Raw genomic sequence first — 25,146 nt, forward strand, 5'->3', positions numbered from 1 at the left:
GTGGCTCTTACTGTGGCTGGAAAATGGCACAACATTACCAAGAGTAACGACAGGCGCCAGCCTCTGGAGCACGGCTCCGTCCCTCTGCAGGGGGGCCCACCCCCATGACGACGGCCGCTGTGTGAGTGTACCCCCAGACCACGTCACTCTGGAGGGGGGCCCACCCCCATGACGACGGCCGCTGTGTGAGTGTACCCCCAGACCACGTCACTCTGGAGGGGGGCCCACCCCCATGACGACGGCCGCTGTGTGAGTGTACCCCCAGACCACGTCACTCTGGAGGGGGGCCCACCCTCATGACGACGGCCGCTGTGTGAGTGTACCCCCAGACCACGTCACTCTGGAGGGGGGCCCACCCCCATGACGACGGCCGCTGTGTGAGTGTACCCCCAGACCACGTCACTCTGGAGGGGGGCCCACCCCTGTGAGGATGGCCGCCGTGTGAGTGTACCCCCAGACCACGTCACTCTGGAGGGGGGCCCACCCCCATGACGACGGCCGCTGTGTGAGTGTACCCCCAGACCACGTCACTCTGGAGGGGGGCCCACCCCTGTGAGGATGGCCGCTGTCTGAGTGTACCCCCAGACCACGTCACTCTGGAGGGGGGCCCACCCCTGTGAGGACGGCTGCCGCATGAGTGTACCCCCAGATCACATCACCCACATCCGAGCACGGTGCTTGGGGTTTCAATTCCTTACCCTCCTTCCGTGCCTCAGGTGAGCAGCTGGGTCCATGCAAATCTACCAATGATCAGACGGTCCTCTGGGCCCCCAGAGAGGAGGCCGGGGTGCTCCCCACACCCACACTTACCCGTACCAGTAGCGAGGGTCGCTGGAAATGCAGTGGTTCAGATTCCGGTGGGCCAGCGCCTTCTTTTTATTGAGGACAAATTCTTGTAACTTCATCTTCACTTCTGTGCTGGCCACGGCACCTGGCGTGGGAGAAAGCACAGCGGGGGGTGAAGTGTAGCTCTGCCCTACAGCAGCAATGCAGGGCAGCGGGGCCGCAGCGGGAGGAAGGGCTGGGGATGGCTATGCACCTTCAGGACGCTGTGGCCTCCTGAGCACTTCCTCAAAGAACCACGGCCGGGAGGAGTTTTAATGAGAGGTCTTCTTCCCATCAAGATTGTACGTAATTGCATTCTATTTAAAATGCAGATTTAATCATCCGAAAGACTTATTGTTAGCTAACACAAAACCCACTTCTGAAGGAAGTTTTAATATTCTTACATAAAAGAACACTCTGAATTAGGCAGTGGCAGCGTGGTGGTTGCATTCTTGCTACCGCAAAGCAGAATCTGAGAGAGAAGGCTTTGTGCAAATGGAAGCATCACGCAGGGGCAAAGCCAGTCTCACAGGCAGGCGTGCTTCCACGCCTGTGCCGACATGACGGCCAGCTCTGCTTCCAGCAGCATCAAAGGGCAGCGCCTGTCCTCAGCCTGGCAGCTCAGACTCAGGCAGAGTGATTGCACCAAGTGGGACTGAAGTCGAAACCGTGGTTTTCTTCTGTGGCGGTGATTCTTTTTCAAAGCCTCATTAAAGGGAACTAGCAAAAAAGGCCAGTCTCACCGCCTGAACACAAGACCTGTTAGCACGGAGACTGCTCTCCTTGGATCTCCGATCTAAGCGCACAGCACTTCTGTCCTCCTTACAGCACCTTAAGTATCTTGCTAGTGTTGCATAATATTCAGACAACGTTTGTCATGGTCAAAAACACACCCTGAGGTGAGTGAAGCATGTTTACAAAACCACTTCCCGACTGGGAGGCAGTTTTGGTTGGTAGAAACCACGCTGCAGTGAACATTTATGAGTGGGTAACACTGACCACCTTTAGAATTACTTGCTTAGGACAGATTGGCAAAGTGACTACATCTAATAAACTTACTATTCTAACCCTCGGCACATCTTGCTAAATTGCTGTCCAAAATATCCCTACACATAGGCCAGGCCCGAAGGCTCACACCTGGAATCCCACCACTTTGGGAGGCTGAGGAGGGCAGACTGCTTGACCCCAGGGGTTCGAGACCAGCCTGGACAACATGGCGACACCCTGTCTCTAAAAATACGAAAATTAGCCAAGTGTGGTAGCATGTGCCTGTAGTTCCAGCTACTTGGGAGGCTGATGTGAGCGAATCACCTGAGCCCAAGAAGTCCAGGCTACAGTGTGCCAAGACTGCCACTGCACTCCACCCTGCACAATGCGAGTTTAGACCCTGTCTCAAAAGAAAAAAAAAAAAATGAAACATCTCTACACACTGACCCCTGAACCACCCATCCACCTGCAGCAGGGGCAGCTGCTCCTCCTGCTGGTCCTCAGATCACCACTTGCCCAAACCCAAAAGCCAGCAGGCATCACTGTGAGGCATCCCTGAGCACCGCTGGACACGTGCTGATTTCCTCTCTTGGGAGATAATTCATGTCCTTGGCTTAGGAATCTTCCTGTGATGTGCACGGTGGTGTTGTGTGTCTGTGTGTGTGTGTTTCATACTTGTACCCACTGGAGTTGCGTGGGTTTCTTACGACAATGGCTGCATTGAGAGCCTAGTATATGCCAGCCCTGGCCTGGTTCAGCCTCGCATGAGAGCTATAAACAGGTATTCTCATCCCCCAACTGTGGATGGAGAACACCAAGGCGGCCAGGTGCGCCTCAGGTGAGGTCGGCTCAGTTCCCAAGTCTCACGGACGCCCTGGTTCGTGGCTCTCGGCTGCTCTGTGTGTGTGTGCAAACATTTAGCCTGCCTCGTTTCCTTTTACGATTTGGGTAAAATGTTCAAATGCTTGCTTTTATAAAGTCTATTTTAGTTTTTCCTTTGTGAGTTTTCCCTTTCCTTAAAACTCTGCCATTGTTCTTCAATGGTTTAATAAGCAATCATTTTAATTTTATCCTTGGTTCTGGTGTTGTGTTTTCATTCATTTGGTTATTTGCTAAATTTTTTCATGACTCACTCTGATGGCTCAGAAATGGATTTTGGCATATGAGGCTCTATGGATATTCTGACCAACTGCTAATAAATTATTAATATCATTAGAAAGATGTCTTTTCCTTGCCACCTTCGTCACATACCAAATGTCTTTGCTGCCACTCACAAATGGAGTTTTTGTTAGTTAGGCTCATTCTGTGTTCCCTACAGCAGAACCCCACTCCCATTACATCAAGCTGGAACTTCAATGTCTGGTCAAGGGTCAGCCAGCAATGAGATCCTTGGAAACAGGGTCTACCCAGGCTGTGGTGGGGCCTGCACTAGCCCAGCCAGCGAAACACAAAGACATTAACTACACGACCACCAGCATGAGTCCGGGAAGGCCCACCGTGATGCATGAGGCTTCAGGCTTGGGCTGACGGTCTGAGAAAATAATGTCACTGCCCGAGTCAAGCTGCGCCTGTGACGTCCCCCAGCTTGTGCTGCTGAAGATGGTCTCATCACCTAAGTTGTGACTGTGGTGAGCGCTGCCCCAGGTAGGGTGCGGGTGGGGGGGGACAGGAGGGATGCTTCTTCAGGGCACCCAGCGTTAGACTTGAACATCACTTACAAGCACTTTTAGCCGAATTGTCTTTCTGTCTGTAAGGGGACTGGTCAGAAGATCACACACTTATGGAAACCATTCACTTCTACCATTCCCAGGCATGTGATCACTGGCATTCCTAAGAGATTATCAGCAACAGGCTGCTAACTTTGGAAAAACAGACCCAGTCGTAAACCAGAGAGTTAACCTCGTAAATATACAAACTGCCTCCACAACTAGGAATAAAAGGAAAGGCCGGGTGGTGGGGAAGATAAGTGAGCAGAGAACACAGAAGGCGAATTTCAAAAGGAGAAGGCAAATTTGCCAATGAGCATGTTAAATCAGCTTAACTTTACCGATAAAAGAAACAAGAAGTGAAATGGGTAACTTCAATTTTTTGCCTTGACACGGATAACATTTTTTTGGGTACTACCCATGCTGCTGACAGTGCAGAGAAGTAGTCAAACCGCACAATGATGCTGGTGACAGCGACAGTGACGATGAGGAACCAGATGGCCAGCTGTTGGAGGGGACGGCCCTACAGGTCCCCCTACACGGCCGTCCTTGAGTGGAGGCAGCAGAGCAAGACAAGAAGCAGGTTGTTGGTGTGTGGGATGAGGACACACTCAGCACTTTCCCGCAGACCCAAACTCAGCGCAGTCAGCCTCACCTCCTCAAAACACCAGTTCCCAGGGACAGCTGCTACTGTGGATCCACTGGCCCTCCACGGGGGAGGGTGCGCACTCCAGGAACAGGACCCACTTTATGACCCACGCCCTCTCCCTGCTTCTGCAAATACCATTTGGTGGCAAAGCGTGACTTGGCCACAAGCCTGGGTCCTGCCTGGCTCCCTCGATGCAGGGCTGGGTGCTGGGCATGACTGGGGTTCATGCCCCATGCAGTGGGGGGCAGGCATGACTGGGGTTCACACCCCACCCACGCCCAGCATAGGCCTGGCCAGCAGGAAACACGAGGAACGTAAGTCATCGATTCATGACCTTTCTAACCACCAAGGAATCTTCTTTTGATCTTTCAGACTTTACTAGGAGAGTATTCAAAATGAGGGGCTGATTCTGACCCCCACCCTGTTTCTGCACTTCTGGTTATACATACGCTCATCTGTCAACAGGTTTCTCACTTAAAGTTCTAGAATGAAAAAACCCATTCAATAAATGGATAGCAGATCTCCCTAATTTTTACTTTTACTTTTTCTTTTTTTTCTTAATTCACATTGAGTATCACTCATCCCCTGGATGGAGATTTCTATAGAGGCTCTATGAGATGCCAGCCCGTTCTGGCCAGCAGAGATGAAGCGGTGGATAAAAGATGCCAAGTTCTTCCCATACCAGGGGGCAGAGAGTGCGTCCGAGACCTAAGGAATGAGCGAGCGAATAACAGCTGAGTGGGGCAGAGAGAGGAGGACAGCAGCTCTGGGTGGGGCGGGGCAGGTGGGGAGGGACGGCTGTGTTCAGGGAGGGACGGCTGTGTTCCTGGAGGGCCGTGGCCCGGACCTGGCGAGTCCAGACGACGGAGCTGTGGCAGGTTCTGCTTGGCTTCTGCCTGAAAGTGCTCCTTTTTCTCCCCACCCCCTTGCCTCTGAGGAAGGCACAACTTCACAGAAGGGACACCTAATGACTTTCAGGATCAGCCTTTCACATCATTTTTACACAAAGCAAAGGACTTGCTCAGTGACCTCCCTCCATTCCCTGCGGGGCTGCGCGTGAACCGCAGTGAGAGAAAGCGTGGCTGTATTCGCTCCACACTGCTCGGGCCGAGTCCAGCCTGCTCCTGCTCCTTCCCCGAGTTTATGTGAAGAGGTGTGTGTCTCAGATTCCCAAGTGCCGTTAATCTAAATCAAAACCTAGCTGGTTAAAGACAGTGTATTCTTACTAAACATGATGAAAACTGCCACCGTTCTGTCAAATGAATTGCATTACTTGGTATCAATAAATAAAAGTGTAGAATTATTTAAAATTAAAAGTAATGTAAATGTTTATAAGTGTAATGATATTTATTAGATACTCAATAAGAAATTCACTTAAAAAAAAAACCCAAGAGAATAAACAGATGCTGTGCACCGTGTTTTCAAACGCTTAGACACTGGAGATGCTTCGTGTCCTCTGTGCCGGCCCGCCACTGCCCCTCCAGCCTGCACAAACAAGAACCTCCTTCATGGGGGAAGACGCCGGCCCCTGGGCCCCGCTTACATAAGAGCCCCCAAGTGGCGTCCACCACAGGGGCCTGCGGCCCTGCGTCCTCACCACAAGACCACACTCTGAGGGCTGCAGAGCTGACACAAGCTTGCCAAGTACCCTACTGTACACAGTTTATTATTAATAATAAAACCTGACCACCCAAATCCACAGTGAAAACCACCGGGACTGCCGCCTGTGAAGGGGCTAGAGGGGAGCAGGGACATTCCAGAGCTCCAGTTAAGGGTGGACGGCGCTTCGGATGCAGTGCAGGGATTGTTTTGGGCTGGTAAACGGATCCAAAATGTTTTCTGAAGTGAAGTCTTTTCATATTCTGTGAGCCTCAAGATGGTATTTTTATTGGAAGAGTCGGGTAAACTCTGAGGAAGTAATTTAGACCAAGCTGCTTTTTAGCAATCTGAAAAATTCTTATTTGTTGGTTAGTTGTGGCACAAATCACCCAGCTGATATTTAAATTTTAAACTTCAATTCTGTGATAAGCAACTATTTTCCCTACTCCAACGAAAAATACGTAGGATACACACTGGGCTACCGGCGAGCCACAGAAGCGTGGAGAAGAGGCCGGACCCCAGGCAGAGGCCTCAGTGCTTCCGGCTGTGGCGCACACCGCTGCGATGTGGGTCCAACGCATGCCTTCTGCACTGCGGCGTCACCAGCACAGGCCAGACACGTCAAAGCCCCGTGCAAAGGGCTCCCACGGGGACCATGTGCTGTTGTCCGTGGAAGGCAGCTTTCTAAAGTGGAAAGCAACCCCACAGGGTGGGCCCCGCCTGGCAGGCCATGGAGCCTGTAAGATACTCGGATTCCTCACACGTGAAGCCAGAGGATTCAGCTGCACTCCTGGTCCTCAACCCAGGCAACACACTAGGGCAGTTTCAGAAGCAAGAACACTGCCAGCCGGGTTCCACTCGGGATCAGTTCAGCAGAACCCCCTGGAGCGAACAGAGACCCACGGCACAGCCGTCCACTGCCGAGAGGGCCCGGATCTGCATGCAAAGACCAAGCATGCGTGCAGCCCTGTCTGCAGGGTCCTTCTCTCCTCAAGGCCTCTGCAGCCACGTCTGGAAGCTCTCCCCTGTGGGCAATCCCTGGAGATTAAGTCACCATCTTATCTAATCAGTGTGACAGGAGCCAGGGCCATCATGCAGACTTAGTACTCACTTTCAAATCCTGATGCAAAAATTAGACCTAAAATGGAATATAAACCCTCCTCAGAGGCCTTCTACATTGAAATTCTACCAGTTACAGTGAAAAAACATTTAAAGTGCATTTATTATTTCAAGAGTAAAATGCTGTGATAATTGATGAAAGTGTTAGTTTTATGGACAAAAACAATTACTAAGAATTGGAAATAGCTAAATAGAGTAATAAACTAAAAACTCAGAGAGTGCATTAGTTATGTACTCTTAGGAAAAATATATCTAGTTTGAAATAGAAAATATTTATAAAAATGTACAAAATAATATAGGCATAATAATACAGTTTAGATTATATCCCAATTCTAATTTAGCATTAGTTATAACATTCATTACATTAAAAATAAACTTACAAACTGAATTTACTTAATAGTTATTTAATTCTTTTTAAAACACAAGGATTTCAAATACAAACAAATGAACAAAAATGTCCTATTTGGAAAAACTTCAAATCTAGTGCAGATTAATTAAAAGCAAAATGCCAATTTCACAATCTAAAAATTATATGAAGGCGAATCACCAAACAAACCAATTATTAACATATCCTTTCACTCCGGACAAAACGAAGAATATAAACAGTATAAAGAACAGGTTAGGAAACCCGGAGTACTCCAAGCACACTGTTTTCAATAATGTAACTTCAAGAATTTTTATTCAGGTAATTCAATTAAACCTACTGGAAATGGTCAGATCTGGACAAAGCACCCTAGCCTTCTGTGTGAAGGCACAGAGAGCAACTAGGGCAGCGTGGAACACCAGGGCCGAGGTCAGAGACAGGGACTGCGGGGAGCAGGACCCCACCCTCGAGTAGCCTGTTCTCTAGAGTCAACAGTGGGTTTCGGAAGAGGTCCTTGATAGGACCACAAAAACTGAGGAAAATGAAAGGACCCCAATAAACCTCAGAAGCTTGTGGGTAGGACCTCAAAGGGATATGCCTTATGAGTAACGATGGCCAGAAATCCACCAGCCCTTCGAAGGCCTGAAACCCAGCTCAGAATCAGCTCCAGACCTGACTGCATTCAGATGCTTAAGAAGCTTGGCCACTTCTGGTCAACTACAAGAAGGAAAACAAAGTCCACTCGAAAAGAATGTGTCACCATCCCAGGTCCCCCGTCATCACAACAGTGCAAAGTCAGACACGCAACCTAAAATATCCAAGCGTAGAAATAAACACAATCTGACCAAAAAAAAAAAAAAAATTGAGAGAAACAACAGGCAGGAAAGCCTTGCCACAGGGCCAGAGTGTTACCAGTCAGACTCCAGAATAACTGCACTACGTGCAGAAAAAAATAAGATCAAGAAAGTCTATGGAAAACTATGAAAAAGGGCCAAATGAAAATCCTAGAACTGAAAACCAAATAAATGTAAAATCCAATGGATGAGTTTAACAGCAGATTATTGTGCAGGTGAAGCATAAATTAGGGAACTGGATGATAAATTGGAAGAAAATACCCACACTGAGGCAAAGAAAAGGGAAACAAAGACATAGAAACAACTTAAGAAACTTAGAGGATACTGAAAGCTAATTCAACACAGGTGTATAAATCCCAGATAGATTAAATGGAGAGACTGGGGCGAAGTCAGTATTTGCTGAGGTGAAGTTTGAGAATAATCAGGTCTAAGAATTCATAACAGTATAAAACAACAGATTTAGGAACTACAAATCCCAAATAGAAGAAATTAAAATGAAAGAAACTACAGTTAAACACATTAAAGAAGAACTTCAAAAAACCAAAGACAAAATCTTAAAAACAGCCAGGGGAAAAAGATTATTTCCAAAGAAGGAACAATAGGATGGATAGCTAATTTCTGGAGATTAACAATGGAAGCCAGAAGAGAATGGAATAGCATTCTCAAAGTGCTGAAAGAAAATAAATACAAACCTAGAATTCTATACTCAGCAAAAATAACCTTCAAAGATTAACCTGAAATCACATTTTGAACAGAAAGACAATTCATCGCCATTAGACACATATTAAGGTAAATAAAGAACATCACAGATGAAAGTTCAAACATGCAGAAATTAATAAAAGTGGAAAGGATAAATTTATGAGTAAATCTTGACTGTATAAAATAATAACAACAATGTCTTGTGATGTTAAGGATAAGTTTAGAGTTAAATACAGGTCAAAATAGTACATTAAGTTAAGAGTTAAAGTATCCCAGACCCTTACTTTACCAGAATTAGCCAAAGTATTAATTTAGATAAGGCTGTGAAAGATTAAAGACAGTTGTTGAAATCCTACTGATAATCAGTAAAGAAACAGCAAAATAGTGATTACCAAGCTGGTGAAAAAAAAAAAAAATATATATATATATATATATATCACTAAAAATATACATTAAAAGCGAGACAAGTGCATTAAAATAGTTGAGATAATTGTAATTCATATTGTACAATGATAGATTTAAGCATAAATATATCAAAAATTATATTAAATGTAAATGGGCCAAACTAATTGAAAGACAAAGACTGTCAAACTATGTATGAAAACTTGTGGGATGTAGATAAAGTTGCATTTAGAGGAAAATGTATAGCTATATAAGCATATGTTAGAAGAGAGAGCTGAAATCAATGCTCTATGTATCTATATCAAAAAGCTACAAAAACCACAATATGCCCTAAGAAAATGGAACATAGAAAAATAAAAATACTGGAAATTAATGAAATCAATATTCAACAAACAACATCCATAAAGTCAAAAGCTAGGCTTTGAAAAGAATAACTGATAAACCTCTGGAGAGAGTGACCAAGAAAAACAAAAGCAAAACAAAACAGCAGCAATAAAGAGAAAAAGCACAAACAACCAATATCTGGAGTGTAAAAGAGGACATGACTAAAGGTCTGACAGACATCAAAAACACCAGAAAAGGATACGACACCAAAAACCACTCAGCCAAAAATACAAAAATGTATAACAAAGGCATGTATTTCTTTAAAAAAAAATACAACTCAGCTAAAGTGATCCGGGGGGGAAAAACGTCCCATGAACTATTTTAAAAATTGAATAAGTAATCGAAAATCTTTGCACAAAGAAAACCTTAGGGTTAGATGGCTTTAACAGTAAGTTTCACAAGATATTTAAGGAAAAAATAAGATCCATGTTTAATAAACTTTGCCAGAGAATACAAAAGGAGAGAGGAATGATGCTTAACTCATTCTGAGGCCAGCATAGTCATGACACCAAAACTTGACGACGACATTTGAGAAAGGAAACTGTTTGGCAATCTCCCTCATGAACACAGTTGCAATCATACAAAATAAAATACTAGCAAATCCAACTTTTTCACTACATAAAAGATGATGTATGACAATCAAGTTGACTGGGGTTATTTTAAAAATGCCAGTTAGAATTTATATTCAAATAAATCCATATGCTTTACTTCATTAACCAAATAAAGCAAAAAAATCATACAGTCATCTCAAAAGATGCTGAAACAGCACCTGACAAAAATCAATATCCATTCATATTGAAACCCTGAGCAAAAAAGGAACAGAAGGGAAACTTCCATAATCTGATAAATAGCACCTGTCAAAAACAGGTAGACAAATGAGTAAAAAATACAGACAAAGCCCCTACAGAAAACATGGCACTTAACAGGAAACTGGGAACCAGACAAATGTTCCTGCCACCATGACCACAATCCCATACTACATTGGCAATCTCAGCCCATTCCATATAATAAGCAAGTAAAAGACATAAAAGGTATTCCAATCAGAAAAGAGGCAATCTTGTCATTATTTATAGATGACAGGATTCTAAATGCTGAAAATTCAAAACAATCTATTAATGATTAGGATATCTGAGTTTAACAGGGTTGCCGGACACAAAGTCAACAGTCAAAAATTGACTGCTTTTCAAAATCATAAAAACCAAGCCATTCACAATAGCAACCAACGCCATCAAATGGCTTCAAATATATTTAATCAAATATATGCAAGCCTCCTAAACATAAAACTATTAAGAAATTATTAAGAAAAATTAAAGAAGGTAAATAATCAATGTTGTAAAAATATCAAGTCTTCCTAATTTGAACCACAGAGTCAATGCAATCACAAACAAAACCCCACTAGTATCAATTCCAGGTAGAATCAGCTCCTAGGAGATAATTAAAGAGGATGTACCCAAGATTTTAAAGAAAGATTTCTTAAGGCACAAAATCGTCTAAAGGAAAAGACTGAAACTGTATTAGAAGGGAGAATTTCTGTGCCTGAAAGATAACATTAAGAGAGTGACAGGCAAAGCACAGAGTGGAAGAAGAGATTTACAGCATGTACAACTGGCCAAGGGCTTAATTCCATAATATAAAAAGAACAACTCCAAATCAAGAAAAAGGGAGACCCCTCATCAGAAAAATGGGCAAGAGACTTGAACAAGCACTTCACAAAAAGGGGAATATTCATTTGGCAAAAAAAACTTATGAAAATAAACTATCTTATCGGTAATCAAAGAAATGCAGCTGAGGGCATGAGGAAATTAAAGTGACTGACGGCAGCAAGTGTTGACAAGGACATGGAGCCACAGGAACCCCTGTACGTGGCTGCTAGGAGTGTAAACTGGTACACTACTTTGAAGACTTTTGGGCATCACGTATGAACACTGACAACATGCATGCCCCAAAGTTCAACAACTCCACTTCACATTTGCCCACATGTACCGAGAAACATGTACAAGAATGCACACAGCAGCATTGCTTTTAATAGCTCTGGTTATGAAACAAGCCAAATATCTAACAACTTTAGAAGAAATGACTACATTGGTGCATTTATAAATGGGACACCACGCAGCAATACATAATAGATAATGAACGACCTCTTGCTAAAGGCAAAATGGGGATGAATTTCACAAGCATAATATCCACAGAAAGAAGCAAAACACAAAAATCCTACATATTAAGGGTTCCATTTACATACATTTCAAAAGCTGGCAAAATTAATCTTCCATGTTAAACGTCAGGAGAGGAGTTGTCTTTCGGGAAGGGGGAAGTGCATAAAGACTTCTCTTCTTACTCATGGGCCAGCCATACAAGAGTAAATTGTGGGCCGGGTGCAGTGGCTCATGCCTGTAATCCCAGCACTTTGGGAGGCCAAGGTGGGCGGATCACATGGTCAGGAGATCAAGACCATCCTGGCTAACACGGTGAAACCCTGTCTCTACTAAAAACACAAAAAATTAGCCGGGCATGGTGGCAGGCGCCTATAGTCCCAGCTACTCGGGAGGCTGAGGCAGCAGAATGGCGTGAACCCGGGAGGCAGAGCTTGCAGTGAGCCGAGATCGTGCCACTGCACTCCAGCCTGGGCGACAGAGTGAGACTCTGTCTCAGAAAAAAAAAAAAAGTAAATCGCTCTACTCTCCTTACCTGGAATCCTGTTACCTGAGGAAAATGTACACCTCGGCTCATTTTCAGTATTACCAGGGAACAGACAACTTTAACTGAGCATGGAAGTCCCGGGAAGAAACTTGGAGTGTCTATGAAAGTCCCCTCACTGGTGATTAGATCCTGACTGTCTGTGTCACTTAAAACAACAGGTTGTCCATGGAAAGGATACAAAACACACAACAGGTTGTCCATGGAAAGGATACAAACACACAGTGAGCAAAGGGCTCTTTTAAGTGAAGATCTGAGACGATGCTCAGAGCAGACTCAGCCCCACAGTGGACCCTGCACCCCGGGGACACGCCAGGGCTCAGACACGCTGGCGACGCTGGGCACCGTCCTCGTGCAGAGGAGCCCACGGGTCATCGTCCCAGGAGCCTGCAGTCAGCAGGGGCGACACTGTGACCTTTTCCTCAGTAGATGCATCCCTCTACTTTCCAAAGGGGGAAACAGCAAATATAATGTTCTCCTGGATGGTATCAAGTGTGGGCTCTCCTTAGAAGAAAACAGACCATGCTGGTCTCCAGATGTACAAACACAGCCCCCACAGAAGGCAAAATTCAGAGTGGAAGGAGCAGATAGGAAAAGCACGCTGCTGGCCCTCACGGGGCCGTGGGTCGCTCTACAACCTCACACCTGCTTTCAGGGCACTTGTAAAATGCTCCCGAAAGAAAAGTACTTTGAAAAATGCAGGGCAGAACTCACAGATGAAATTCACTGTGCATCTGGCATGCTTTATGGCTTTTAATATTTTTAAGTCTATTAGGAATCCTGCCAAATAGTCTTTAAAATGTTTAAATCAAACCAAAAGTCGGGCTGAATGCCCCTTGCTTTGATGTTAATATTGAATCCTGCAGCCCTGGATGAAGATAAATCCATGGACTCTGGTTCACTGGGGGAGCTAACCATGGGTGGGCTGACACACTGTCACACTCACTGTCCCTGTCAGGGGGTGGGGGTCCCATTCCTGGCCTGCTTCTTAGAAACCCAGCACAGGCGAAGTGGCAAGAGTCACCACAGTGAGGCTCGGCTGCCCCTAGATCTTTCCCTACTCTCCATGTGCTGCCCCAGTGCCCTCCTGCACTCACTCCCTCTGCCCCCCACCTTCCGGAGTCCACGCCCCCACTCCCTCCCTCTGCCCGCACTCCCTCTCTCTGCCCGGCCTTCCACGCCCACACCCCTTCCTCTGCCTGGCCTTCCACGCCCACTCCCCTCCCTCTGCCCGGCCTTCCACACCCACACCCCTTCCTCTGCCCGGCCTTCCACGCCCACTCCCCTCCCTCTGCCCAGCCTTCCACGCCCACTCCCCTCCCTCTGCCCGGCCTTCCACACCCCCACCCCTCCCTCTGCCCGGCCTTCCACGCCCCCACCCCTCCCTCTGCCCGGCCTTCCACGCCCCCACCCCTCCCTCTGCCCGGCCTTCCATGCCCGCACTCACTCTCTTTGCCCTTCTCCTTGTTCTTGAGCTGCTGCAGCTTCTGCTCCCGGTGCTGCTTCTCCAGCTCCTGCTCTTGGCGGTGCCTCTCCAGCTTCCGCTGGTGTTCCAGCAGCTCCTGCTGGTGCTTCATGGCCAGCATCTCCTGCTGTTGCTGCAAGCGGAAGGAGGAGACAGACAGTCAGAGCCCAGGCTCCACACACAGAGACCCAACGAAGACCCAAGAAACCAGCCCAGGCCCCACATGTCTGCCCTGGTGTGGCCCTGGGCACTGCCCTGCCCTGCACTGCTGCTATTTCGTCCAAAAAAAGAAGTCAGGGCCATTCCAGGCTCTGGGCATTGTCTTACATTTTAAGTGGAAAACTTCAAAAACAAAAGCCATTGGCTTGCTAGAGGAAAATACGCAAGAAGAGTTATGTTATCTTGCAAGTTGGAACTGCTATTTTAAGAACAAAATAAAGACAGTGAAGAGAGCGTGAAATGGTACAACCACTTCAGAAAACTGCTGGGCACTTTCCTATAAAGTTAAACACACATCTGCCCTGAGACCCAGCAATCCCATTCCTAGCTATTTATCCAAAACACGGAAGCACACCCACAGAAAGCCTGCACAAGAATGTGCACGGGAGCTCTGGTCACAGACCAGCCTTGACGCAACCCACACGTTCCCTCGAAGGTGGACACTTAGACAAATGATGTGTGTTCATCAAAGAGAATACCACCTAACCATAAAAAAGAACAACCTACGTGTACACAGGAAAACACAGGTGAACTGCTAAACAGCAGGTGTTGGCAGAGGGTGAAAGAGCAGAGAGAAGAGGCAAGACAGAAAGACCCTCTGCTGAGCCTCTGCACTTGGAGCTCCAGATCCGCACATTCCACCACGGCCTGGCATGGAAATACGGGTGGTTGGCCCTCAGTGTCTCCAGGCTCTGATCCTCCACTGGCTCCATCAGTGGAGGGGAAACCCAAAAATATGGAGGGCTGACTATATTCACATGAAGTTCCAAAACAGAAAAAACTAACACACAAGGATGAAAGTCAGAAGAAGGCTGCCTCTGCCGGGGTGAGGTAAGGTTGGGGGTGCTGAGGCCGGAGGAAACGCCCCAGGGGATGGAGTGTCCCACCTGTTGAGTGTCTAAGGGGAGGGCACAGCCACCCAACAGCACCCTTAAGGGCTGGCATTCTACTGAGAGTAAATTATATCTCATATTTCAAAAACTCACATAGACATAAAATGTTTGTCTTAATAACAATTGAAAGGCAGAAGGTAAAAGAAAAACTGCAGTATTTATGACATACAAATTTTATGTAAGTGGTTATACATTAACGAGAATATGACAGGCAGCCCACTAAAAAGTTGGGCAAAAAAAGAACAAGAGATGCACAGAAGAACTGTTTAAAAAGAAATGGGGATAAATGTTCAAGCTCACTAGTGAACATTTCCCATTTCACTCACGGTATCAGAAAAGGTGAAAAAGAGCAACTTGGCCTGGTGCTGACCAGTGTGGGAAGGTACAGCTGACCAGTGTGGGAAGGTACAACTGACCAGACGCCCTGAGAGGGACTCCCGCAAACCCAGAGCACCTCTGTCCTGGGACCCAGCCCGGGCTCCAGGGCTCCCACACATCCTTCCGCTCCTCTGAGATGGCTCCGCTCTTGTTCGCACACTCCAGGTTTCTGTCTGCACAGTTTCCTCAGCTTCCACACAAGCCCCTGGGCCAGCCCGGAGGAAGTGCCATGCCTCCACAGGTGTGAGCAGCTCTGCCACCTGCCTGCCCGGGAGAGCCTCTCCGCCACCCTCTGTGGCCCGCATGTGTCCCTGTCATGGTCTGTCTGCTGTCCCCAGTGCTTGCTCAGTTACGAGTTGTCTCTTGTCCCATTGTCTTTTTAATTTTAGACATAGGGTCTCGCTCTGTTGCCCAGGCTGGAGTGCAGTGGCACAATCATAGCTCACTGTAACCTTGATCTCCTGGGCTCAAGTGATCCTCCCACCTCAGACTCCCAAATAGATGGCAGTTAATTTAAAAAAAAAATAGTAGAGAAGGGGTCTTGCTGTGTTGCCCAGGCTGGTCTCGAACTCCTGGGCTCAAGCCATTCTCCCACCTCAGCCTCCTGAGTAGCTGGGACTACAGGTGCACACCACCACACCCAGATATGTTTTTTTTCTTTTTTGACGAAACAAGGTCTTGCTCTGTTGCCGGGGCTGGTCTCAAACCCCTGGGCTCACGTGATCCTCCCGCCTTAGCTTCCTGAAGCTCTGGGATTACAGGCATGAGCTGCCTCACCCAGCCACTGGTGGGTTGCTTTTTGTTGGTCTTGCTCCGCTTATGGAGGAAGAAGGGATGGTGAGAGGGTACAGGGTGGGAAGGCATCCTGGCAACCACAGTGGCCCAAGGAACTTTCTGTGGAGGAAATTTAGTGAATCAGGGGGTCCGGGCTGGCTCCAGAGTGGGGCTTCCACCAGCTGGTGGTTCTTCCTGGAGGATGAGGCTCAGGCCAGGGAAAGGATGAGCAAGGCACAGAGTGGGGTGTGCATGTGAGGCAGCCACTGGACGCCTGTGCTCCATGAGTGACTGCACTGGCACAGCAGGACTGGCGTCCATGGGATGCCACCCACGTCACACTGTCATCCCTGTGTATTCTTCAATCCCTCTACGACAGGGGTCCCTACCTCTGGCCATGGACGGGTAGCAGTCCCTGGCCTGTTAGGAAATGGACCACAAAGCAGGAGTCAAGTGGCAGGCTAGGGAGCATTCCCACCAGAGCTCAAGCTCCTGCCGGACCAGCGGCGCCATTAGATTCTCACAGGAGCGCGATCCTGTTGTGAACTGTGCGTGTGGGGGATCTAGGATGCACGCTCCTTATGAGAATCTACTGCCTGATGATCTGAGGTGGTGGAAGTTTCATCCCAAAACCATTCTCCCGCACCCCCCACCCCTGTCCACAGAAAAAACCATCTTCCACGAAACCGGTCCCTGGCGCCAAAAAGGTCGGGACTGATTGCCGCTCTACAACAAATATGCGTCACTTCGGAGCAAGAGGTGATAACAAAGGAAAATGAAAGTGGCTGAGGGGTAGGAAAGCAGATGAAAAGGATTACAAAAGACAGGCAGAGGCAACCCCGACAGAGTAGGGCCAGCAGGGACAGGGCGCTGGGTCTCTGAGGCGCCACAGCCTGAGAGCCCACGCGGCGTGCTCAGGGAGGGAGGCGACGTGAGCCTTCAGCTACAGGTCCTGCTGCTCCAAGACAACAGGGCTGCCTGCACGGAGGAACATGCACATCAACGTGCTTGTGCACACAAGTGTGTGTTCTGAATGTGAGTGTGCGTGCATGGGAGTGAGCACGTGTGCTCCAGGTGCCTGTGAGAGTGCAAGGGCGCTGCCCTTCTCTGTGGGCGCTGACCCTCAGTGGCGTTGGCAAGGTGACGGGGGCAGAAAGTGTGTGTCCGGGAACATCTCCGGCATCTTGCTGGGTCCTTCTTCACATGAGAGGCCTGAGCCGACTGGCGAGCTCCCCACCCTTGCTGCCCCTGCACAGCCAGCTTCCAGGTGGTCACCACACCCTCTCCTGCGAGAGCCTGGAGGTGCAGCTCAGCCCCCCAGCACCCGGCACACACACCTTTCAAACCCCTAGGCTTCTGGGAAGATCCAGCCTGCAAAAGCGGCCTGGCCCAAGCCCTTTCATGGTCACAGGCAGTGCAGGGGATGAGGAATGGCCTCACCAGGGGCATCAATCCCCTTCCTGGGCCTCGCTTCCCACTGCTGAGGACTCAGCCAGTTGCCACTTGTAAATAGGGAAGAAAGGGTTTCGGCTTCCTCACAGCCTCTTCCTCCTCAAGATGAGACGTGCCAGTCACCCCGCGTGTCTGTGACTTGTGTGAAATTTGAATCACATCATGTCCACAATGTTAAATGTAACATCAACTGTATAATTTTGTAAGGTAAAACTCCTCATTCTTCCATTCTGGAAGCAAAGCCCCCAGCCCAGACAAGGGACAGAGAAAGGCACTGGCCAACCAAATGGCATTCAGCAACCTCAAACAGGCGGTGGCAGTGAACAAGCAAAACGAACATGACTGCCCCTCATGAGTGCCCCACGTGGATGGAAGGGTGTGCTGGGCTGCTGCCCCCCATGGCCCACCCTGAGGAAGGGTCCCCGGGCAGAAACCGCCTGCCCCATTGCAGTGACCCCAGCAGACAGCTCTGGACTGAGGCCGCCCCAGCCTCCAGGACGGAGACCACAGCACTGGTCCTTCCCGGCCCACCTGGGCTGGGCCATTGCAGCCTGCGGCCCACAGCCAGCCTCCCCACCCACTGCCCCACGGCGGCAGAAGTAGCCTGGATGGCAGAGCCCCACAGGAATCGCTTAGAGTCCAGGGCAGTGGGACCTCAGGCTTTAGGCAGGGCTGTCCAGTCACACCTGTGGTCACACACAGTGAGGATTTACGGCAGCAGAGAGAGCAGGTCAGCATCTGGACATTGGGGACAGAAACTGCTGCTCTCCCCGAGACAAAAAGCCCTGTCCACAAACACACCCGCCCACCTACAGCCCTCACAAAGGGGGTGGGACTCAATTCCAGCCAGAAGATGGGGACAGAAGAGCTGCAGAGGTGGCGGGAGGTAGGCCCACACCCAGGGAAGGAGGGAGGAGAGGAGGGGCTCAGGCAAGACCCTACCCAGGCAGGTGCACCTGCAGGCTGCCTTCCGGCAGGGGTGCTGCTCCTGGCAGATGTGTGGGCACAGGCAAGGCAGGAGGCCTGGGTGGGCCGAGAGGGAGGGGGATCCCACCACACCCGGCAGCAGCGTGTGCACAGGTGGGGCAGGGAGGGCTGTCAGGGCTGGCTGCACACACCAAGCATCTCACCTGTATCTTTCCCATGGCAAAAACTTAATTCCGAACAACCAACTTAAATGAACTTCTTGGGGATGGTAGGATCAACATAAGCAAGCTCTTGCATGCCCTTCATCTGGGCAGCACTGGCCTCCGAAGACTCACAGGCGGCCAGCAGACGCTGGCTGGAGGGCAGTGCCCAGGCCAGGCTGCCTGGCTGATAAACCCTGCTCCGCCCGCCTGCTCGCTGCTGGCGCACTTGCACCTAAATATTTAACCTCTTTGTGCTGGGTTAAATGTGGCACCTGCCCCAAGGATTCATGTGAGGACTGGAAGAGGTGGCATGGGGAGAACACTCAGAAGAGCTGGCCTGGGCTCGCCTCCGTGCGGCCTGATCATCATCAAACCGTCACTTTCGAAAGATGTCACCTAGAGAGGCCGACTTCCTGCAGACACTAAATGTTATCCTAAGGCAAAATCAGGCCCCCTCAAGGCTAGGGAGATACTGCCTGGAGCACACCTTCCTGACGCGGTGTTCCTCGCCACCACACGCAAGCAAAGTCCCTCTATCAGGACAAACATCTGGGCATGTACAGATTCAAGACTCTGCCTTGGGGAGCCGGAGCTGTGTACACAGGGAAAGGTGCCCCGAGAGCGTCCCTGGGCCACTGTCTGCAGATGGGGAATGCCACCGGCAGGTTAACCTGTAAAACGTACAACCCACAGGGCTTCGGGGTGCTTCTCAGCTCAGAAAACAAACAATCCTTTGTTGAACTGATCGCGTTATGGCGAGCCCCTCCTCTCTGGCTGTCACCTGCACAGGGCCCCTTGGCTCCCTCCCTCCCGCTGCTCAGAGCTCACTCAGGGCGGAAACGCAGAGCGGACAGATGCAGCCTAATGCAGTCTCACAGTATCTACTTGTCAGCCAGAACCCAGAAGGAAAGTGAGCTCTTTCCACCATCATTTCAAAAAGAATGAAAGCAACAACCATGGCTGCTGGGGATTAAAATTCACAGGAAGGCAAAACTCCCAGAAACACGGCTGTGGTGGAGTTTTAATGAAACCAGCAGTCACAAACAGTGACGGATTCCCTATCTGCCCCCGGCAATGCTGTGTGATCTCAGCTTCGCTACTTGTAGGGAGGCATTCCACCTTATTAGATTTATAACAGATTATCTGTAGAGCAAAGCCTGCAAAGTGAAAGCGGTCAGGACAAACTGAATTTCAACACTCCTTGTTCACAGCACAACCTTAGACGTCAGGCCTATTTCTTTACCTTCAAAGAAGACACAGGGACCCTCTGCCCTCGGAGTGCTCGGAAAATGCTGGAACCACAAGGGAAGATGGTCATTTCACTCTTCTTCACTCCTGCCCCGCTCCCCAGCATCGTGAATAGGTACTCACTCTCCGTGGGGCACCCTCAGTTGGCTTCTGGAGGGCAGGTGCGTCACTGGAGTACCGAATTCAGGCTTCGAAAAACAGGACTTTGAGATGCGCTTATTTTTAAATTAGCTAAAATTGTCTGCAACTAGTCCCTCACTAACTTTACACGCTAGACTACTCCATGGGGGAAGGGCTGTTGGGAAGCAATTTTTTGCAGACTGAAAGTATAATGAGCGATTTAAAATAAGATGACTACGACCTCATTCTTCTAAGAAAAGCAAAAACAAAACCAGTCATAGCTGATCCTATTACCCTAACCAGACTTTAAGTTTACGTTACGCATACACTGAACTCTGAACCAAATATAGGAGCCCCAGAATTTAGCTGCTTTGACTCTGACTTCAGAATTTAATATACAAATATTCAAGTGGCACCCCAAAAAGATTTGCACTTTAAAAAGTAAACTCTTGAGTTTCTTGTGTCTCTTTTTCAACTTGCCAGGGGAACAACGCCAGAGTGGGGAGATGCCGCACCCACATACAGCAGCAGGAGCCAGGAGGAAAGGCGAAGAGGGGACGCCACGGACGGTAAGCTGCCGCCCATGGATGGGAACACCAGGTGCAGACCAGCTGGGGTCGGGCCATGGCACCCATGGCTCTCCAGGTGTGTGCCCACGTGCCCCATGGATCACCTGGCCCCACTGCCCACTGCCACGCGCATGTGCCTCTGCCTGGCTTGGGAGGCAGCTCATGCTAAGCATGTGCATGAGGTCTTCCCGTCTATTCTTAACCTTTACCCAGAGGCACCACAGAGGGACTCTGCTCCAAACCAAGAGTGTGCTCCTGCCCCCGCCTCCCCACCGTACCCCTGGATCAGGCATTCGGCGCAGCTCGGGTGAGCTCTAATGCTGACAGCTGCCTCAGGTGACCGGAAAGCTGGGCCTGGGCAACATCTCTTCAGCTTCCTCGGCCAGGTATTAAAGAGAATAAGGATCGTGACCCACGCTCCCAGTGCCAGAAAACTAGGTTCCTTTCCATGTTAGTCCCTCCCTGAAAGAGTCACACTATCAACTAAACAGCTCTGAAAACTCTCACCTACCCACTGTGCTCTCCACAGCACAAGTCACACGGACACACACACAAACACCACACACACACACACGCACACACGAAAAAGAGGCCAGCCTTGCTAGTAAAAAAAAAAAAAAAAAAAAAAAAAAGACATGCACACTGAAACAGTATGTAAATGATTTTTACTTTTCATGCATTCGACTGGGAATACTCTGAAGTTAGGGAAGAAAAGGCACACCTTACACCACTGCAGGGAGAGACGGTAAGCCTTGCAGGAGGGCGATGTGCAACCTACATACAAAAGGTGCCCTGTACCTGTCCTGGAGGCTGTGCCCTATGGGAGGGGTCCCTGTATCTGCCCTGGAGGGCTGTGCCCTATGGGAGGGTCCCTCAGTGTCTGCCCTGGAGGCTGTGCCCCATGGGAGGGTCCCTTAGTGTCTGCCCTGGAGGCTCTGCCCTATGGCGGGGGTCCCTTAGTGTCTGCCCTGGAGGCTGTGCCCTATGGGAGGGTCCCTCAGTGTCTGTCCTGGAGGCTGTGCCCTATGGGGGGGGTCCCTCAGTGTCTGCCCTGGAGGCTGTGCCCTATGGGGGGGGTCCCTCAGTGTCCACCCTGGAGGCTATGCCCTATGGGAGGGTCCCTCAGTGTCTGCCCTGGAGGCTGTGCCCTATGGGGGGGTGCCCCAGTGTCTTCTGGGGAGAAGTACACCCCATGGGGGTTGTCCTGTATCTCCTGGGAAGAGGTGTGCCCTACAGGGGTGCCTCAGTATCTTCTGGGGAGAGGAATGCCCTACAGGGGGTGCCCTGTATCTCCTGGGGAGAGTTCTGCCCTATGAAGGGTGCCCCATGTCTCATGGGGAGACATGTGCCCTGCAGGGGGTGCCCCATGCCTCCTGGGGAGAGGTGTACCCTAACTCCTGGGGAGAGGTGTGCCCTATGGGGGTGCCCCATGCCTCCTGGGGAGAGATGCGCCCTGTGGGGGGTGCCCCGTGCCTCCTGGGGAGAGATGCGCCCTGCAGGGGGGTGCCCTGTGCCTCCTGGGGAGAGATGCACCCTGCAGGGGGTGCCCTATGTTTCCTAGGGAGAGGTGCGCCCTGTGGGGGGTGCCCTGTGCCTCCTGGGGAGAGATGCGGCCTGAGGGGGGTGCCGGGGCCCAGTCTTGTGCTTGGGGTCTCCCACATGCCCCTTGCTCCATTACTCGCCAGCCTGGGGCATGCTCTAGCCATAGCATCGTGGCCTGTCCTTGGACCCTCTCTGGGTATCTATGTTTGTATCCTCCCCCTCCATACTCTTCTGGGAGGCACTGATCACAAATGCAAGAGAGAGGCCGGGCGCGGTGGCTCACGCCTGTAAACCCGACACCTTGGGAGGCTGAGACAGGAAGATCACTTAAGGCCAGCAGTTCAAGCCTAGCCTGGCCGACATGGGAAAAACCCGTCTCTACCAAAAATACAAAAATTAGCAGCAGGGTGTGGTGGCACATGCTGGTAATCCCAGCCACTCAGGTGGCTGAGGCATGAGAATCACTCGAACCTGGGAGGCGAAGATTGAAGTGAACTGAGATGGCACCAATGCACTCCAGCCTGGGCAACAGTTGAGCAAGACTGCCTCAAAAAACAAACAAAAACACAGAAGTGCAAGAGAGAACTTCCACGCTCACCTGGGATCCCCTTCTAGGTGGAAAAGCACTGTCCGAGAAGGAGAGGCGAGGCTGTGTCTAAACCACCACAAACAGCCAGGAAACCAGAAAGTCCAAGGGGACTACGAGCATTAAAATTCTCCTAAAAGATCCTATTTACCCAACATTAATAATTTAAGTTATATTTTAAAAATGATTCCCTTTTCAATTATGAAACTCTATTCAAATTCACTGATGATTTAATGACACTAATTAGATTTTGTGTTCAAGAAATCTGTCTGACAAACACCATTGCCAAATGTCACTAACAATATGATGGCTTATAAAGAGAGTTTAAATTATCCAAACAAAAGCCCCCTAATGTAATGAAACCACTATGTATGTAGTTCAAATGGCTTTTATAATGTCTATTTTAATGAAGAAATAAATGATTAAAATGCAAAGAGAAAGGCAATCTTGAACTTCTTCCTGTGCTTTTGAGACCCTGGCCCAGAGACTGGCTCCAGCGCCATCGTTCTAGGGTCTCCGGCCATCTCTCAGAGGGTGCGGGGGGGGGGGGGGGCGCTCTCCCAGGGACCCCTCCAGGAATGAGGAGCATGGCCTGAAGGCCTGGCCTGTAGGAGCGACGTGAGGACTGGGTTCGGGGTGCTCTCTTCCAAGCAGTGAAGCCAGCTCCTGGGGCACCAGGAGAGGAGAGGCAGAGGGTTCTGGAGGTGGGACCTGGCCTCACCCTGAGGTGGTAGCACTGACCCCAACTCTAGTGTCTTCTTTATGTCTTCTGGCCTCCCAGGACTACCTTGAGGAGCCCCGGTCAAACACACAGGGCTTAGGCTTACTTCTCAGCTTCTCATCTATGTCTTCTTCTTGTAAAAGCTACAAATTCAACCAGCACGGAATGAGACATCAACAATCCCATCTCCTTAACCTCGCTCTGCACCGACACCCATGGTGGCTTTGGGGTGGGGTCTCCTAATCACGCGCTGTGAATGCTCCAGGTGGATCAACGCGAGGACTGCAGGGCTCACCAGGGTGCAGTGACAACAGGAAAAATGGAATTCAGCAGGAGCCCCTGAGGCCATCCTCAGCTGGGATCTGTGTTGGGCTGCAGGAAGGCAGGGAAGCCGGAGTGAGCGAGCGGTCCTCATGTCCCTCAGGCAGGCGGGACGAGTGGCCGACGGGGGCTTCGGAGAGGTACAGGGCAGTGCCTGGGTCAAGACTGCTGTCGGGGAGTCCTCAGGCTTGATGCGGGGTTGCCAACATGCAGAATACGAAGGAGCTACGATACTCATTTTAAAAAATTACTTCTAGGAGTCATAGAATGTGAACCCATGGCGCAAAAACTACATAAAACGAGTGGCCTCTTGAGGGCTGCTCTTGGCAGATCACGGAAAGGCTGGTGAGCCGAAGCCCTGGGCGGGCTGCAGAGATTGCTTGCAGTGACTCCCCCGACCTGTGCCTGGCATGCACCTGTTTCCTGCAGTCAGCTTGAAAACTCTTCTCCCAGGCCTGAAAAACAGAAGCCAGCTGCAGTTGCCCATGGTCAGGCCATGAGGGAGGCAAGACTGGCCTGTCCACAGCACAGAGCGGCGCCATCAGTAAAGTGAAGACTGTGTCCTCTCTCGTGTCCTACCTGCCAGGAGTGTCAGAATCACAGGGATCCCAAAGGGTATGGTGCTTGTGGAGCTCTCAACTGCCCCACCCTCAACTCAAGTGTGCTTGTTAAAGTGCACAGGGTCCCAGTGAGGCTGGTGGGCCAATCTCCACAGGGACAAGTGATGTGTTTGTTACACACAGCTGCTAGGTTGCTCTGAAATCTGAAGGCAAAAACGATCAAGCATGGACTTCAAGAGCTCAGGAAAGTGTCCTCTCCTTGGTTTGTCAAACACTGACATTAGCAGGCCCGTGCATCTGGGAAAAAGCAGCAGCAACAACTTCCAAGCCAACAAATGCCAAGGCAACGGTGCCAAGTCCAAAGACCCAGAGCCCACAAGCAGCCCCGCAGGGTCCAGCCAGAAACCTCCCAGTCCCTGTTCCCTCAAGGCCAGAGGGGGCCGAGTACAGAGCTCTCAGGGCTCACCTTTGAAGCACAGGCACTCACAGAATGGTTTGGCACCCATGAGAGGGGACACGGAGCTGTCCCTGAGCCTGTCCTCCAGGGTCAGCCCAGCTTTGGGATGCAGCCTCCCCCACAATCTGCCACTAAGTCTACAGACAACTGACACTACTTTACTTCCATTTCTCAACAGTGATTATGAAATAAAGACACTGAACAAAGTGTCTTACATATAAAGGAAGGGAGACTGGGATCCCGTGGTCAAGAGAATTACCAGCTAGAGCAGAAACAGAGGGATGCACCCCTAAACTACTCTGCACACTAGGTGGGCACACTAGTATCTGTGTGTGGGCTAACGCCAGGTAGCCAAGACCTCAGCTGAACAACTTCCACCCATGGACCATGTGAGCATCTCAGAAGCACCAGGCAGCATACGGTCATAGG

At 49.8% G+C, this 25,146-nt stretch overlaps 1 protein-coding gene across 29 annotated transcripts in view; it reads right to left on the reverse strand.

Annotated features, from left to right (window-relative positions):
* The window catches only part of HDAC4 (histone deacetylase 4), a 353,093-nt gene that overhangs the window by 117,731 nt on the left and 210,216 nt on the right, over window positions 1-25,146 (reverse strand). For 28 of the 29 annotated variants that reach the window (XM_055291146.2, XM_063645833.1, XM_055291150.2 and 25 more), the window contains 2 exons: window positions 13,730-13,880; window positions 811-931 (listed from right to left, as the gene is read on the reverse strand). In XM_055291146.2, the coding sequence (XP_055147121.1) occupies window positions 811-931; window positions 13,730-13,880 (272 nt within the window). Of the gene's footprint in view, window positions 1-810; window positions 932-1,039; window positions 1,643-13,729; window positions 13,881-25,146 lie in introns of those variants that run through there. The other variant, XM_055291158.2, reaches the window with a different exon arrangement.

This window comes from Symphalangus syndactylus, chromosome 8 (genome assembly GCF_028878055.3).
Source record: "Symphalangus syndactylus isolate Jambi chromosome 8, NHGRI_mSymSyn1-v2.1_pri, whole genome shotgun sequence".
NCBI classification, from domain to species: Eukaryota; Metazoa; Chordata; class Mammalia; order Primates; family Hylobatidae; genus Symphalangus; species Symphalangus syndactylus.